Raw genomic sequence first — 16,613 nt, forward strand, 5'->3', positions numbered from 1 at the left:
GCTACCACCCGTGCTTATTCACTTCACCCTTGACCCTGACCAAGAGGAGGAGCAGATGAGGACAGGCCTTTCCTCCATGCTCCCAGAACCAGCACACCAGGTCTGTGACCCCCGTGGGGACTGCCTGCAGCTCATATCCAAGCACAACAGAGTATATTTCATGCAGAAAGGAGAGAAATACCTAGAACCATCTACAAGCTTGGAGGGTTACTGTATTAGAGAAAGTGGAGTGGCGAAGGATATGAAATTCTAGAATCTTAGGCCTAGGGGCTTGGGGGGTTTTCCAGTGGAAGATGTGGCAGGTCCTGGGTTCCAGCCCCCATCCTCCCCTCTCCTCTGCCCCTGTCAAGTCAGCAGCCTTCACAGGAACCACTTGGTAGTTCTCAGACAAGACTTACAATTTGCTTTGTCAATGCATATGGGGGAGTCTGGTTTTTTTTTAATTCCTTATTATTTCTGTGCCACCAGGGTTATCACTGGAGCTCTGAACCTGTATGGTTCTACTGGTGGACTTGTTTTGTTTTGTTTATTAGAGGGTAAAAGAAAGGTGCAGGGGGCTTGGGGGGGAGGGCAACAGTACTGTTGCATCCCTCTTCTTCTAGCGTTTGCCCTTCTTCCGTAGCCAGTCAACAGTGTCAGGTTGAAAGCTGTCAGGAGCTGCTTGTTGCTGGCTTTGAAAGTGACTGGGATCCATGTGGATTCAGTCGGCTAGGAAAGATCGTCAGTTTCCCCAATGAATGGGGACTCACGGGATGCACCACGAGAAGGTAGATCCAATGCATCCCATTGCATCCATCTGAAGCTTCCCATATGGTGGCTGGGGGAATCGAACCCAGCTCCTTGTGCATGACATGTGTACTCTCCTGGCCCTTCATTGTTTAATTTTTATGAGAGAGAGAGAGAGAGATCAGAGTGCTGCTCAGCTCTGGCCTGTGTAGTGCCAAGGGTAGAACCCCAGGCCTCAGGCATGCTAGTCCTGTGCTCTGACACTGAATATGTCCTCAGCCCTAGAGACATTCTCTGGAAGATTAATCCATACTATCTTCTCCTGTAAAGTAAATCCTACTTGTCTGCTTCGCTGTAGCTCCAGTACCTACTCTTCTGAGAAGCCACCCCTCACCGTGAGTGCGAGGGGATGTTTGTCTGCCCTGCATTTCTTTATTATTATTATTATTATTACTATTATTTATTCCCTTTTGTTGTCCTTGTTTTATTGTTATAGTTAATATTGTTGTTACTGATGTCATTGTTGTTGGATAGGAGAGAGAGAAATGTAGAGAGGAGGAAAAGACAGGGGGAGAGAAAGACACTTGTGAAGCGACTCCCCTGCAGGTGGGGAGCCGGGGGCTCAAACCAGGATCCTTATGCCGGTCCTTGGCTTTGCATCACCTGCACCCTGTATTTCCTAAATTCTCTTTCTTTGATGACACTGTGCTGAGAGTGGGGCACAGAGGGCAGCCTGTTGGTGGAGGAGGCACAGTTGAGGAGCAGAGTCCAGGTACCACAGTGACTCGGGTCCTCCGTGAGTGAAGCTTCTTCGCACAATAACTGGAATTTGGTTCTTTTGAATAACCCGCTCTGGATGATGGCTGTTGGTTTGGATAGAGAGCCAAGTCTCCCTGTCAGATGCATAACAGATGCGTGTGAGCTGTCGGGAGGGGAAAGGGCTTCTCCTTTCTTCTTTCTCAGACTTGAAGAGGAACTGACAAGCACTTGTGTTCTCTTTGTTGGAAGTTGTAGGTGTTCTTTTTTACCCCCCTTTGTGTCATGGATCAGGTTTAGCTGTTTTCCTTACGGAAACTGAACATTTCTCACGAAATGGTTCTTTGCAAAAGTGCTGGAGTTACCCGGACTCTGTGTGCTGTTCCTGGATTGTTTCTGTCCAGGAGAACTGGAGAACTGTTAAGGGATTTAGCTGTCACCCCATCCTGCTCAGTGGCCCAGCGGCAGACTGGCTTTATGCTTTCTGTGCTGTTCTGGGGAGTGTGTGTGTACACTCACCTTTGATTTTGGTGGGGTGGGGATACAGAACCCCCTGTGAGTCTGTACTGCTGCTGGGGTTCTTATCTTCAATTTTGTGTATCAGAGAAGAGAATGAAGGAGAGGACACCACTCCCCCCACATCTGGTTCAGTCAAGTGAGGCATTTGCTTGTCTGACTGACCCCAAGTATTGGAACATTCCTGAGGCCCCTCCACAGTGTGCAGGCAGGGCTGCCGGAGTCCTAGAAGCCTCAGGAATTATTACTGGTGGCTAGATGGATCCTTGGGCAGTGCATTTCTGTTAACAGTGCATTCTGAACTTTTATCTTTACTTATTGGATAAAGACAGCCAGAAATCAAGAGGGAAAGAGGTGATAGAGAGGGAGAGACAGAGAGACACCTGCAGTCCTGCTTCACCACTCACAAAGCTTTCCTCCTGCAGGTGGGGGCTCGGGGCTTGAGCCCTGGTCCTTGCTCATTGTAACATGTGTGCTCAACCAGGTGCGCCACTAGCCCATCTCTCTTCGCCTTTCTAAGTGACCTGGCTCCTCAGTGGTTTTAATGCCTGCAGGAGCCCCCAGTGAGCCACATGGGATGAAGAATAAATGCACCACTAGGTCCTAAAGGTGGCTACTGAAACGACAATGGTATAGGGCAAGGAGGATGCAAGAGTATGCATCTGGGGGAGCGGGGGTGGGGTGGCGTGGGGCAGGTGGTAGCACACCTGGTTGGGCACATAAGCTACAGTGCACAAAGACCCAGGTTCAAGCCTCAGGTCCCCACTTGCAGGGGGAAATCTTTGCAAGTAGTGAAGCAGTGTTGCTGGTGCCTACCTCTCTTTTACCCCACTCCCGGCTGTTACTATCCAGTAAATAAAGATAATAATAATTTTAAAAAAGAGTATGCACTCAGTGACTTTGTCAGGCCTCAAATTTGTCATTTACCACTGGAGGCTTTGGTTTCACCCAGTGATATAAAGGTACTGAGGCTGCCTCTTCCTAGGGACTGGGTTTCAGTGAATGAATGCATCTTTTCTTTTTTTATTTCCTTAGTGGGGGATTAATGGTTTATACTCAACAGTAATATACAATATTTTGTATATGCATACCATTTCCACATAACAATACAACCCCCACCCCAGAGTCTTTTACTTTGGTGCAATAGACCAACTCCAGTCCAAGTTCTACTTAGTGTTTTCTCTTACGATCTTGTTTTTCAACTTCTGCCTGAGAGTGAGATCATCCCATATTCATCCTTCTGTTTCTGACTTATCTCACTTATCTTCAAGCTCCATTCAAGATGGGGTGAAGAAGGTGAATTTACCATGAACCTGAGACTTTGGAACCTCAGGAATAAGAGTCTCTTTGCATAACCATTATGCCATCTACCCCTGTTTACGTTATCTCAGTTTTCCACGTAACAATTCAACCTCCCTCTAGGTCCTCCTCTGCCATCATGACCATCATGTTCAATGACCTGAATCTTCCCCCCCTAGCCCTCATACTCCAGACCCAATTCAAGTTCTGCTTTATGTTTATTCAACTTTTTCTTGTAATTGGATTCGTTTCATTGAAGATGCCTTTAAAATTTAGACAGAAAAGAGTTCTGCCAATATTTTCCTCTTAAGTATTTGATAGTTTCTGGTCTAATATCCAAGGGTGTGGAAATTCCCTACTATTACTGTGTTGCTGTAGCCCTTTTCAATAGATGTTTGATGTATTTAGATGGCCTCTCATTGGGTGCATAGATGTTAATAATCATTAAGACCTCTTGATTGACTGATCCTCTGAACATTAAGTAATGTCCATTCCTATCTTTTAAAATTTTATTTTAAGGTCTATCATGTCAGATTGAGAATAGCTGTTCCTGCCCTTTTTTGTGGTCTATTGGCTTGTATGATAATTTTCCATCCTTTCACTTTGAATCTGTGTTTGTCTTGTTGAGTTAGGTGGGATTCCTGTAGACAGCATATGGTTGGGTTGTGTTTTCTGATCCATCTTCTGTGCCTTTTAATAGGTAAATGCAGGGCATTGACATTTATTGATATTATAGATTGAAGATATTTTAATGCCATTATTCTAAAATTTTAGAGTGTCCTGACATATGGCATGTTTGTAGTGATCGATTGTTTATAGGTGACCTTTCAGAACTTCTTGCAGGGCAGGCTTGGTGATAGTTGATTCCTTCAACTGTTGCTTGTCTCAGAAGGTTTTTATGCCTCCATCTAGTCCGAATGACAGCCTGGCAGGATAAAATAGTCTTGATTGAAAGTCTTTCTCATTGAGCACTCAATATATATCTTGTCATTCTCTTCTGGCCTTTAGTGTTTGTGTGGAGAAGTCTGCTGATTATCTTATGGGTTTTCCTCTGTAATTGACTCTTTGTTTTTCTCTTGCAGCCTTCAGGATCCTTTCTTTATCCTTATTCCTTTTCATTCTAAATATGATGTGTCTTGTTTTTAAGTCTGGCTTAATTCAGTTTGGGGCCCTCTGAGCTTCTTGAACTTTTATGTTGTCTAGACTAGGAAAGTGCTCAGCTATTATGTCCTGTAAAATGCTTTCTTCGCTTCCCTCTGTTTCATCCTCTGGCTATCCAATAATGCATATATTACTTCTTTTGAAGTCATCCCATATGTCTCTGTTGTTGTTTTCAGCATCTCTTAATCTCTTTTTTGAGGTCTCTTGCTAACCCTATTTTATGCCTCATTCTATTCTTTCTCCCCTTTGTTGTTTTCTGTAGCTCAGCTATTTAAGCTTTCAGCTCTCTAATTACCTCAAGACAGTGTTTTCTTTCGCTCTTTCCCCATTTCTGATGATACTACTTTTAAACTCTTTCCTCACAACTATGAGTAATGACTCAATTAGTGTTTGGATGTTGTCCTCATTCTTATGTGCTTCTATCTTTGTGGGACTTTTGTCCTCGTTCATTTGTTCAATGTTTCTACTTGCTTAACCATTGTATATGGTGTGTTATGCATTCTCTCAGTACTATTCAATCCACTAATCACACTTGCCTGGATTGACTTGTGTCTAAGTAAAGTACTTAAAGAGTTCACAGTTGTGGAAATTAACAGTTGTTTCAATGTTGTCTCAATCCTTGAAGTGTAGCACAGTGGCTGCTAAACCCTCTATTGCTCTTTATCTTTCCTGTAGGCTATGGGAGCCAGCGGGCTTCTTAACTCTATAAGTAGATATTTTTAGCTTAATTACTCACTCCTAACCTAGAGACAAAACAGGGTGGGGAAGACTCCCCAGGTCCAATTCTGCTTCTCTGACAGTAGCCAGTGCCAAGCTGAGCAGCACTCCTTGGCCCTGTGAGTTTCTAAATAAATCCTGTTTGTGCTTTGTGGGTTCTGAGGCAATTATTCAGTGTGTCTCCAAATACATTAGAAGAACAATGTGGAAAAGCTGCCACTATACAGCCCCACTTTCAGCTTTCACTTTTCAGGGAATGTATGTCTTCTCCTGACTTTCCCAATCAGATCTTTACCCCTGATGTTAGCACAAGGCCTCCCTGCTGTTGCTCCAGCTTCCGAGGGACAGTAAGTGGCATTTGGTGAGGCTTAGGGGATTCAGTCCTCCTGAAAGCAGTCTATTTGTTGATAAAATTCAGACCAGAGGTGGTGCCTCAACTGGCAAACTGCCGGGCTGTTACTAGTCACTCTCAAGTAGATATGGGCTTTCAGCCCCGGGAAGCTCTCCTTAGGCCCCCCCTGTTCATGAGCCACATGTGTTTGCACTCACCTGTGACTTGGTGGGTTCCCAAAGTATTCCATTTCTTGTTGTGTTCTCAGGTGATCGTTGTTATTATTGAATGAATGCATCTTAAGGACTGAGCCAGTGTGGCTGCTATCAATCAGTTCCTCACTATCAGAAAACCACATGTGCTGGGGTTCTCTAGATGCCCACAAACAGAGTTTCATTTGCATCTCAGGGCTGAGAAATAAACTTCCTTACACCATTAGTAGTGAGAGAAAAGAGGTTTAATGGAGTGGCAGACACATGACGTACATGTGTGATTGTCTCCTCTCTCAAGCTGCCTTGCCCCTCTATTTATTGGGTACGTGTGCATATAGACATCAGCATGTTAAAGGCTGGTATAATTGGAAGATCTCTCTCTACAAATCCTGACCTTACTCCAAGGATGTAAGCATAGTTCAGGGATATCACAGATAAGGCAGACTACATGTCAGCCTGCAGGTCTGTTTATGACTGTGTTAACCCCAGTTGCTATGACCAAAACACCCATGGGGGCTAGAAACAGAACCACAGAGAAAGCAAAGAATTCTGACATGTCTGGTATATTATAGCTGTTTGTAAATAAGAAAAACAGTTCAGCAGAGAGATAACAGGCATTGTAATTCGGGGGGTCTGTCAAGAAATCAGAGGTTCTCCACTACTGTCTTTGTCACTTTGCTCACCCAGGCTGCAGTGCTCTTCCTTGGGACCCGGGCCTGGGTGGGTTGGTCCACAGCTTTTCCACTTACATGGGAGCTGACAGGCATTTTTTAATCATCAGAACAGATATTTCTGTTTTCTCAGGGCTGGGGGGATAGCATAATTCTGCAAAAAAACCTGAGGCACCAAAGGTCCCAGGTTCAATCCCCAGCACCACCATAAGCCAGAGTTGCACAGTGCTCTGGAAAAGAAAAAAAGTCTTAACATCTTTTTTCTCTCCAGTGAGTAGAAAAAGCACCTCGCTCTAAGAACAATTGCTTTATACCTGCAGAATGTGTGCTCCATATTTTTTTCTTCACCTTAGTTGGTTTAGATCGTTGGCTTTAGATTCCCTCCCTTAACGAATCAGACCAGGGTCCACTGCCTTCCATTCAACACCATCATCACCGTGGTATTGGCCCCTTTTACCCACCACCACAGCTGCCTGATCACCTGAGCTTGGCTTTGCTGGTTTAGAGTTTCCACCATGTGAGTGAAGTTATATGGTTGGAATGTCTGGATGATAAAGGCATGACTGGTCCTACCTGGCTTTTTCCATTCCTTGCTCTCTCAACCATTGAGTTGCTATGTTTGCTTCTCTACTCAGAATCTTCATCCTGCTGTGCAGGGGGCTGGGGCCGTGCCTGGAGGGGTCCCTGTTGGCGCCTCACCATTCTGTTCTTGTTGCCTCCCTCTCAGATGACTACGCCCAGTTGTGTAACATCCCTGTGACAGGACGCCGGCAGCCATATGGACGGGACGCCTTGGTGGACTTCCAGGAGCAATATGCTCCAGAGACCAACCCCTACTTCATCCAGGACCGTGAGTGACATCTGTTGGTGACCGAAGCGCTGTAGAGCTGTTCAGCTCAGTGGCTCCCAGCATGCTAGAGATATAGGTTGTGTTTTTTTTTTTTGGGGGGGGGGGTGTCTACCTGCTGAGCCTGCAGCTCCAGGTGAGACCCCACCATCTAGTTCTCCTGCAAGTTCAGGTTGTCTCACTGGTGGTGCTGCTGTTCTGGTGGCTCATCTATAAAGAACATGGGTAGTCCCTGGGGCTCGGTGCCAGCAGTATGAACCTACTGCTCGCAGCATTTTTCCTTTTTTTTTTTAATTAGATAGAACAGAGAAATTGATAAGAGGGAGGGGATATAGAAAGAGAGAGACACCTGTGGACCTAATTCACCACTTGTGAATCTTCCCTTTGCCCCCTAGCAGGTGGGGAGCAGGGGTTGAACCCAGATTCTTGCACATAACATGTACGCTTAGTGGGTTAGCCACCACCTGACACCGAGAACACAGTATCTTTACCCAGTAAGTGCTAGTCTAGCTTGAGTGCCAGGGTTTTCTAGGAAACCCATTAGATGATCAGTTTTCATAGGAGAAAAAATACCAGTGTCCAGTAGAACTGAGTATGCATTTTAAAGCTGGAGATTAGGAAAATTTCTCACCTGGTCAGAAGTTTGGAGACTCGTCAACATAATGCAAGAATGGCATGTGTCAGCCTATCCTGGAGTCCCTAGTCAGTTGGCAGGTGCACAGATGCTGGTCCCATTCAGAAGCTCAGGGACTGGCTTGTAGCAGCACCCAGGAGGAGGAAGCCACTCAGGCCAGTTCTCTGAAGGCTGAAAAATTAGTGAAATCATAGTCTCAGTTCAAGAGCAGGAAGACAGAGGGTCCTGAGTCATAACCTGCTTTTCAAGACGGGTCCCTGTCAACCAGGAGGTCTGTGCTTGGGAAACACAGTAATTGCACAAGGCAGCGAAGCTTGTTCTCTCCTTGGGTACAAAGCAAGCTTGGCTGTCACCTGGCTCCACGGGAGCTGCTTTAAGAGTCAGATTTTCGGGAGTCGGGCTGTAGCACAGCGGGTTAAGCGCAGATGGCGCAAAGCACAAGGACCGGCATAAGGATCCCGGTTCGAACCCCGGCTCCCCACCTGCAGGGGAGATGCTTCACAAGCGGTGAAGCAGGTCTGCAGGTGTCTATCTTTCTCTCCTCCTCTCTGTCTTCCCCTCCTCTCTCCATTTCTCTCTGTCCTATCCAACAACAGCAACAATAACTACAACAATAGAACAAGGGCAACAAAAAGGGAATAAATAAATAAAATAAATATTTAAAAAAAAAACCTTGATTTAAAAAAAAAAGAGTCAGATTTTCTTTCCTTCTCTCCCTCCCCCTCTCCCTCTCTCCCTCTCTCTCTCTCTCTCTCTTACACATATTAAAAAGGAAGCATGGAGGTGGCACAGTGGATAAATTGCCAGTCTCTCAAGTATGAGGTCCCAGGGTTGATTCCCAGCATCATGTGGGCCATAGTGAGGCTCTCTTTCTCCTCCAATAAATAAAATGAATCTTTGGGGTTGGGGGGTGACATGTTAGTACCCCATCAGTTTCATATTTAGGTTGTTGAATTGTAGCTGTCTTTGATGGTGCAATGAAATGGCCTTAAAGTCCCTTAAAAGTTAGAGAAATGGGAGTTGGGTAGTGGTGCACACAATACAAAGTGCAAGGATCTGAGATGGAGCCCCCACTCTCCATCTACAGGGGGTCTGCTTCATGAGCGGTGAAGCAAGTTTGCAGGTGTCTGTCTTTCTCTCTGTCCTATCCAATAAAAATGGAAAAAATGGCCATGGCAATGGATTTGTAGTGCAGCACCGAGCCCCAGTGATAAAAGTTAGAGAGATGGTCTTTCAGGCTTGCAGCAAAGGCACTGACTAGCTCTGCTGAAGAAATGATCTGCTTGGGTGGAGAGGCAGACTTTCTTACCTGCCTGTACACTCAGTAGCTCTGTTCTGTAAGTCCACTAGCTAAAGGGACCACCAGCAGTCTGCTCCATAATCTTTGGGTTATTTAAGAAAATTGAGCCGAACACTGGTTATGGTGAATACACGGGCGGAGAACCCTAGCCAGTTGTCAGGGCCCTGAGATTAGATGCGTCCAGGGTGGAGAGAAAGTAATCACAGCCAGTCACCATACAGTTGATCAAGAGGTCTGATGCTGAGGAATTATTCTGATGCAGTCTCCGCCCCCAGGTTTTACCACGCCCCACAGTGCCCCCTTCAACCAATCCTGCCCCTACACGTCACCCCTGGTTATTGCCCAATAAAAGCCCCCTCACCCCCCCTCGCTCTCTCTGGGCTCTCGGCTCCCTCTCTCTCTCTCTCTCTCTCTCTCTCTCTGCGTGGTGAGGTAGTGGGGACGGCCATTGTTGGCTGACTCCACGTGGCCTGAGCCACCCCCCCATCCTATAATAAAGATTCGTGTATCTCACTTGCTCCAGACCTTCTCTCTCTCTCTTCTCCGTGGTGCAGCCCGACACCTGGCAACAACAACAGAGGTCAGGTGGGAACACACGTACGGCATCCCTAGCTAGGATAGTGTCCAGTGAGGCAGCCTCTTCACCTCAAGCTTCAGGGAGTGCATATTTGTGAAACTTATGCATTATATGACATTGTTCAGACAAAAGAGGTGGTTACATATTACACAGACAAAGATCGGAGTACATTTCTAAGGGAGAAAACATCAGGGTACCAGTACCTGAAACAGTCATTATCCAAGTGCCATAATGTCAGGTCCATTATTTTGATGTCATAAAATACAGAGTATTTTCCAGTTACCCCATGCACCATCTCCAGACATTCAGACTTATGGGCAATGGTTATGGCAGTCCAGGAGTCTCTGCAATATGCAGACTTTCCCTTCGATCAGGGTTCTGTGATAATGGGACAGAGCCCAAAATGCAGGCCTCATGGTAAATTAGTCAAAGGAATGCACCTTGTAGACAAAGAACAAGCAAAACATATATTTTGCCAACAGAAGGCAGGGTAAGAATTCTAATAACAAGGATAAGGAAGTCTGAGATCAAAAATTTTCAGGGAGTTGTGCGGTAGCGCAGCGGGTTAAGTGCACGTGGCGCAAAGCGTAAGCTGGTTCGAGCCCCCAGCTCCCCACCTGCAGGGGGTGGCTTCACAGGCAGTGAAGCAGGTGTCTATCTTTCTTTCCCCCTCTCTGTCCTATCTAACAATGATGACATCAATAACAACAACAGTAATAACTACAACAACAATAAAAAACAGCAAGGGCAACAAAAAGGAAAATAAATATAAAAATATTTTTTAAAATGTCTTCAATAACTGATGGTCGTCAGGTCACTTAGAGATATATTTATGAGAGAAAAGGAACAAGAACCAGAGCTTCACTCTGGCATATGTGATGGCAGGGCTCGAACTGGGGACCTCATGCTTTAGAGTCCAGTGTTCTATCCAACATACAGCCTCCCAGCCCACAATTTAGGTAACTTTTCTAAAAGGCCACTGTCCTAGAGTGGGGATTAACTTTATGTCTTACTGGGCCTGGCAGCTGTGCGCAAAGCAGCCCCTAGCGGCACAGCAGTGAGTGGGTGAGGACATGTTCCAGTGAAACTATTTACAGCAGGCCAGCTCTGTTCTTTACCAACCATTCAAGAGAGTCCTGTGGCAGCTTCAAGCTTTCGTCTCTATAATAATAAAACAGACTGACCTGCTGTACAGTCAAGAGGATTCAAACCATAGTATGTGGAATTTAAAAATATTTTCCTAGATGCAGACTTTATTTTCTCAAGTATTGCTCCAACTGGATTTGGGGAGCTGCTGACATATTCTTGATGGCCTATGATATTTTTCACCCTTTAAAATGTTTAAAAGGGTCTGTCAGGCATGAATCGATGACTCAGTTTTTTAAAGGGTGTCTTGCTGCCCCCTGCAGTGCCACTGGAGAATTGCCTCAAAGGTCAATTTGGCACTCTGTATTTTCATGGTTTTGGGAGAGGGGGCAAGAGGCCACGTCCGCAGTGTGTTTGGGTCACTGTGGCTATGTACATAAAGCCTTTTTCTTTCTCTAAAGAGAGCTCAAGACTCTTGCTGCCAGGCTACATTGTTTTTACATCAGTAACCTCTGCCTCTGAGTGAGCTCAACAAGAGCTGCTTTGTTGGCTAAAAAAAAAGGGGATGTTTGGTTTTCTAAACCCAAGTAGGATGTGCTTATCTCAGTTATCAGATGTTTGAGGACCCTTTCTATTTTTTAATTTATTTTCCCTTGTGTTACACTTGTTTATTATTGTTGTCATTGTTGCTAGATAGGACAGAGGGGGAGAGAAAGATAGACACCTGCAGACCTGCTTCACCGCCTGTGAAGCGACTCCCCTGCAGGTGGGGAGCTGGGGGCTCAAACTGGGATCCTTAAGCCAGTCCTTGCACTTAACCTGCTACTCTACCACCCAACTTCCTTGAGGAACCTTTTATGAGGCTTCTTTCACCTGCCTTCTCTGCTCTGGGAATTCAGCCTTATCACATCATGGCAGACACCTGTGGTTCTCCCTGCTGAGCATCCCACTCTGGGAACAGCAGATGCCTTTGTTTCTGTCCTGAATGATTTTTTGCCATCCACCCTCCAGAAAACTCAGGGAATATAGACAAAAATTACAGGGATTGAAATCGAACACCAGAATTTCAGTTACTTTCTCTGTGCACCATTCTTAGTCTTTTAACTTTAGTTTGATGAGACAGACACCTGCAGTACTGCTTCACAACTCATGAAGCTTTCCCCCTGTAGGTGAGGACCAATGGTTTGAACCCAGGTCCTTGTGCATGGTAACACATGCACTTAGCCAGGTATGTCACTACCCGGCTCCCATTCTAAACCTTTTATGCTTCTCAAGACAGATGTATTCAGCAATACATTTTGAATGCTCAAAGCATCTGGAATATGTTCACAAGATGAACCAGGACCCTAATATCCTGGTAGTTTTTTCCTCAGGGTTCTGGGAATAGAGCTCAGGGCCTAATAATCCTAGGACTTTTAAAAATGGCTTAACAAAAAGAGAAAAAAAGAGATGATTCAACTCATTGGCAGAACTTAAGAAACGAGAAGTAAAACTTGGACTGGGTTTATTGCTCCACAGCAAAGGTCTCTAGGGAAGGAAAGCAGGTGAGAAAGGACCTAAGTTTGGTGTGAGTGTTCTGCAGATCCCTATTGTGGGGAGATGAGAAAGTGTCCCATGTGTCAACAACTGTCCTGTAAACCGTTATGCTTCCCTCCGCCCCCCCCCCCCCAGGTTTTCTGAACAGCTTTGAGGAGCTGCAGGCCGAGGAGTGTGGTATCCTCAACGGCTGTGAGAACGGCCGCTGTGTGCGAGTGCAGGAGGGCTACACCTGCGACTGCTTTGATGGCTACCACCTGGACATGGCCAGGATGACGTGTGTTGGTGAGAGGGATGTTTCGGGGGGCGGGTCTCTGACCAGTACAGTGGGCAGGGGAGGAGCTGGGCCGTGGAGAGTGTGCATCCATTAATGCCACAGGGTGAGCCCCTCGCAAGTTATCACCCATCTTCTGTGTATGTTACCACAGTGTTTAAAAATCAAGTTGCTATCTCATTCAAGAATTCACAGGGGCCTGATAGTGGTGCACGTGTTACACCGTCTAAGGACCTGGTCCCCACCTAGAGGGAAACTTCACAAATGAGGCAGTATTGCAGGTGTCTCTCCTAAATCTCCCCCTTCCCATAATAAATGAGTTGAAAGAGGTGGGCGGGCAGTTAAACATACACTTTGCCATTCTAAAGGATCTGGGTTCAAGGCCCCTGCCTTCAAGAGGGAAGTTTCATGAGTGGTGAAGTAGTGTTGCAGGTGCCTCTCTCTGCCCTATCAAATTAAATAAAGAAAAATGAAGACAGTCAACACCTATCTTTATAATAAATGTGAAGAAAAAAATTCATAGAGGGCTGGTTAGATAGGTCATCTGGTAATGTGTGATCTTTCCCTGTCTCCTCCTCCCTATCTGAAAAAGTCAACTCAGACCAGTGAGGCCCAGCAATGGCAAAAACAAGTTCACACAGTGCCAGAGACAGCTCACTAGGCTGGCCCAGGTTCAAATCATGATACTGGAGGACTCTCCATTGTTGTGACCTAGAAGCGGTCATATCACACAAAGAAGGCAGGGCCAGTATGTGGCCAGTGACTGACTGTCATTTACCCTCCAGTAACATTTTTCCCTGAGTGCCTGGCACGAGGGGCTGTGTGAAGGTCTGAAAGAAAGAAGATCTATACAGCGATCATTGAGTACATTCTTAAGGACCCACTCTCTGTGTTGTCTTCCGTCTTATTTTTAAAACAGACACAGATATAGGCCAGCCAGGTGGCATAGCACACATACCTGAAGCCCTGGTATGGATCCTGGCAGCACATGAGAGTAACAAAGACAAAACAAGCAAACTCTAAGTAGGGTGAGGTGGTGGGGGGGTTCAGTTTCTTGCTCTCACCCAAATATGTTTTAAAAACCAGAGGCTAGGAGCCTCACCACTCCTACCCAACTTCTTCAGATAGAGGCAACAGCAAAGGTGCCTCCAGGGCAGTGGGCGGCAGGCTTGAACCTGGGTTTTGTGCAGTGGATTATGCAGGTGAGCTATTGAGCTGGCCCACAAATACATCTATAAAAGAACAGTAAACATACCTCTATTCTTTCCTCTGACCAGTGTCTTACAGGGCCAGGCATTGATGCACAGGGACCAGCGCAAGGATCCCAGTTTGAGCCACCTGCGGGGCAGGGGGATGGGGGATTGCTTCGCAAGCTGTGAAGCAGATGTCTTTTTCTTGCCCTCCCTATCTTCCCCATCTAACAACAAAAATGGAAAAATAGCCACAAGGAGCGATAACCCTGGAGTCAAAAAAAAAAATCCTTCTCTTAAACAGTATTTCTCCTCTGTTCCCTGCCCCAATTCAATTGTTTTTTTATAATATTTTTATTTATTATTGCATAGAGACAGAGAAATTGAGAGGAAAGGGGGTGATAGAGAGGGGAAAGAGACAGAGAGACACCTACAGCCTTGCTTCACCATTTGTGAAGTTTTCCCCCTACAGGTGGGGACCAGGGGCTTGAACCCGGGTCCTTGTGCATTGTAACGTGTGTGCTTAACCAGCTGTGCTGTCACCTGGCCCCACCAATTCAGTTGTTTTTTATTTGATAGGAGAGAGACAGTGAAATACCTGCAATAGTTGCTTCACTGCTTGTGCAGCTTCTCCCCAGTAGGTGGGGAGGCTTGAACCAGGGTCCTTGCACATAGTAACAGGTGCACCACCACCCGGTCCCCTCTCTTCACTGCTGTTAGCCTTGTTCTGTGGTGACCTGGAAAATAGACAACCTGGGTGTGATGACAGGTGTTTCAAGTGAGTCAGAGCCTTTCTGACTCTAAGGAGAAGTCTTGAGAGAGTGCACTTGTACAGCTGTATGTAGCTAGTGTCTCTGACATGCCCAGCACGTCCACAACCATGGAAAAGAATAAAGTCGGATAGTTCCTCCACCTCTTGAGATTTGACTCCAAAATGTTTGTGTTAAATTAACAGAGAGGGTTCATACAGTGGTACACCCAGTCTAACACACCTTACCATGCACAAGGACCTGGGTTCAAGCCGACCACCTGCCCCTCTATGTCCTATCAAATAAAGCAAAGGGGAGGGGAATGACTTCTAGAAATAGTGGATTCATATATACATATGAATCCACTATTCATAAATATTCATATATTAAGTATATGAATATTTATTTAATTTGATAGGGAAGAGAGACACCTGCTTTGCTGCAGCTGGGGAGCAGGGGCTCAAAACCTTGTGTGTGTTCAACTAGGTGTCCCACCACCCAATCCTGGAAGAGTGGATTCTTTCTGCAAGCACTGAATCTCAGTAATAACCCTGGTGGCAATTCCAAAAAAAAGTTAAATTAACAGAGACAGAAATAAAGAAATGCCAAGGCCTTGCCAGTGATCTCAGAAGCCATGTTTATCTTGCATGTGTTTGCAAACAGAATACAGGGAGGAGAGCAGACTGCATCAGCCCCTCAGGTAAGCTGAAGGTTCCTTTCCATCCTGGAGTGATACTAACTTGTGTTTGGCTTTGTGGCAGATGTGAACGAGTGTGACGAGTTGAACAACCGGATGTCGCTCTGTAAGAATGCCAAGTGCATCAACACCGAGGGCTCCTACAAATGTCTCTGTCTGCCTGGCTATGTTCCTTCAGACAAGCCCAACTACTGCACACCCTTGAACCCAGACAAAGACAGTGACCTGGAGTAGGAGGAACCTGAGTGTTGCCCACACCCATATACTCTGCACTGTGTGAAGGCGAAGAGAAACGTTCATATACTTGACCTTGCACCGAACCCAGAATGTTGGCAATATGGAACCACCCCTGACGGACTGTCCTCAGGAGAGCATGTGGTGTGACAGACCAAAGGACATTTCTCTGAGACCCAGTATATATCATCTGTTCATATGTGAGACCCAGCGGGAGAGAGGTGGAGCAGTGCTATTATTTTAAACAGAAGATTGTATTATTATGTTGTTAATTTTTTTTTTTTTTTTACTATTGCTTTATCAAATTTAAATCGTGGTGGAAATATTTTATGTAATGTCTTTTTTTTTTTTTTGATTGTGCAGTTCTTTCAGATTTATTTTTTAACTGTTGCTACACCAGGGGACACAATTCCTGGTCTGGGACATTTTGAAAATCCAAATTGTCTGTCCTGTGGAGCAGGCAATGGCTATGTTTCTAAGCTTTTCAATGCATTTGGAGCAAAGTCCTTTACCGTTTGTGTCTTGTCTAATGTCCACTCTTAGCCAAGCTGCTAGCCAGCCTCCATCATTGTACCCCACTCCCCCTTCTGACATTGAAATGGAATAACTGAGGAGCTTACATCTGTATTGGAAGGTTGTAAAGTAAGCCCAGCCAAAAAAAAAAGTTTTAAAGACTTGATTCCAACACTTATTTACCATTGTATGTTAAGTCAAAATAAATCACCATTTTTTAAGAAAAAAAAATTTACCTGAGGGTGATTATATCTCCCTCTCCCTTTTTTTTTGTTTTCACCAGTGGTCTCTATTAGTGTTCCATTGTAGGTTCTGTTACAGACTGAATAGTGAAACCGTAACCTACAGTTCTTCAGAATGTGCCTGCACTTGGATAAAGGGTTTGAACAAGGCGACTAGGGTTAAGTGAGATCATCAGGGTGTGCTTTAACCCAATGGGACAGGAGAGGAGAACAGGGTGAAGATGGCCATCTACAAGCCAAGGGAAGACCTCAGAAGAAATCAGTCCTATAACATCTTTTAATGCCCACCTCTCAACTGCATAAACAACAACAAAAAATTTTGTTGTTGTTTAAACCATTCGCCCA

General features: G+C 45.4%; 1 protein-coding gene across 16 annotated transcripts in view; it reads left to right on the forward strand.

Moving 5' to 3' along the window:
* The window catches only part of LTBP1 (latent transforming growth factor beta binding protein 1), a 304,975-nt gene extending 288,790 nt beyond the window's left edge, over positions 1 to 16,185 (forward strand). For all 16 annotated transcript variants that reach the window (XM_060186845.1, XM_060186846.1, XM_060186848.1 and 13 more), the window contains 3 exons: positions 7,117 to 7,239; positions 12,505 to 12,654; positions 15,344 to 16,185. In XM_060186845.1, the coding sequence (XP_060042828.1) occupies positions 7,117 to 7,239; positions 12,505 to 12,654; positions 15,344 to 15,513 (443 nt within the window). In that variant the 3' untranslated portion in view covers positions 15,514 to 16,185. The remainder of the gene's footprint in view (positions 1 to 7,116; positions 7,240 to 12,504; positions 12,655 to 15,343) is intronic.
* The last annotated feature ends 428 nt before the right edge of the window (positions 16,186 to 16,613 follow it).

The sequence above is a fragment of the Erinaceus europaeus genome, chromosome 3 (genome assembly GCF_950295315.1).
Source record: "Erinaceus europaeus chromosome 3, mEriEur2.1, whole genome shotgun sequence".
Taxonomy (NCBI): domain Eukaryota; kingdom Metazoa; phylum Chordata; class Mammalia; order Eulipotyphla; family Erinaceidae; genus Erinaceus; species Erinaceus europaeus.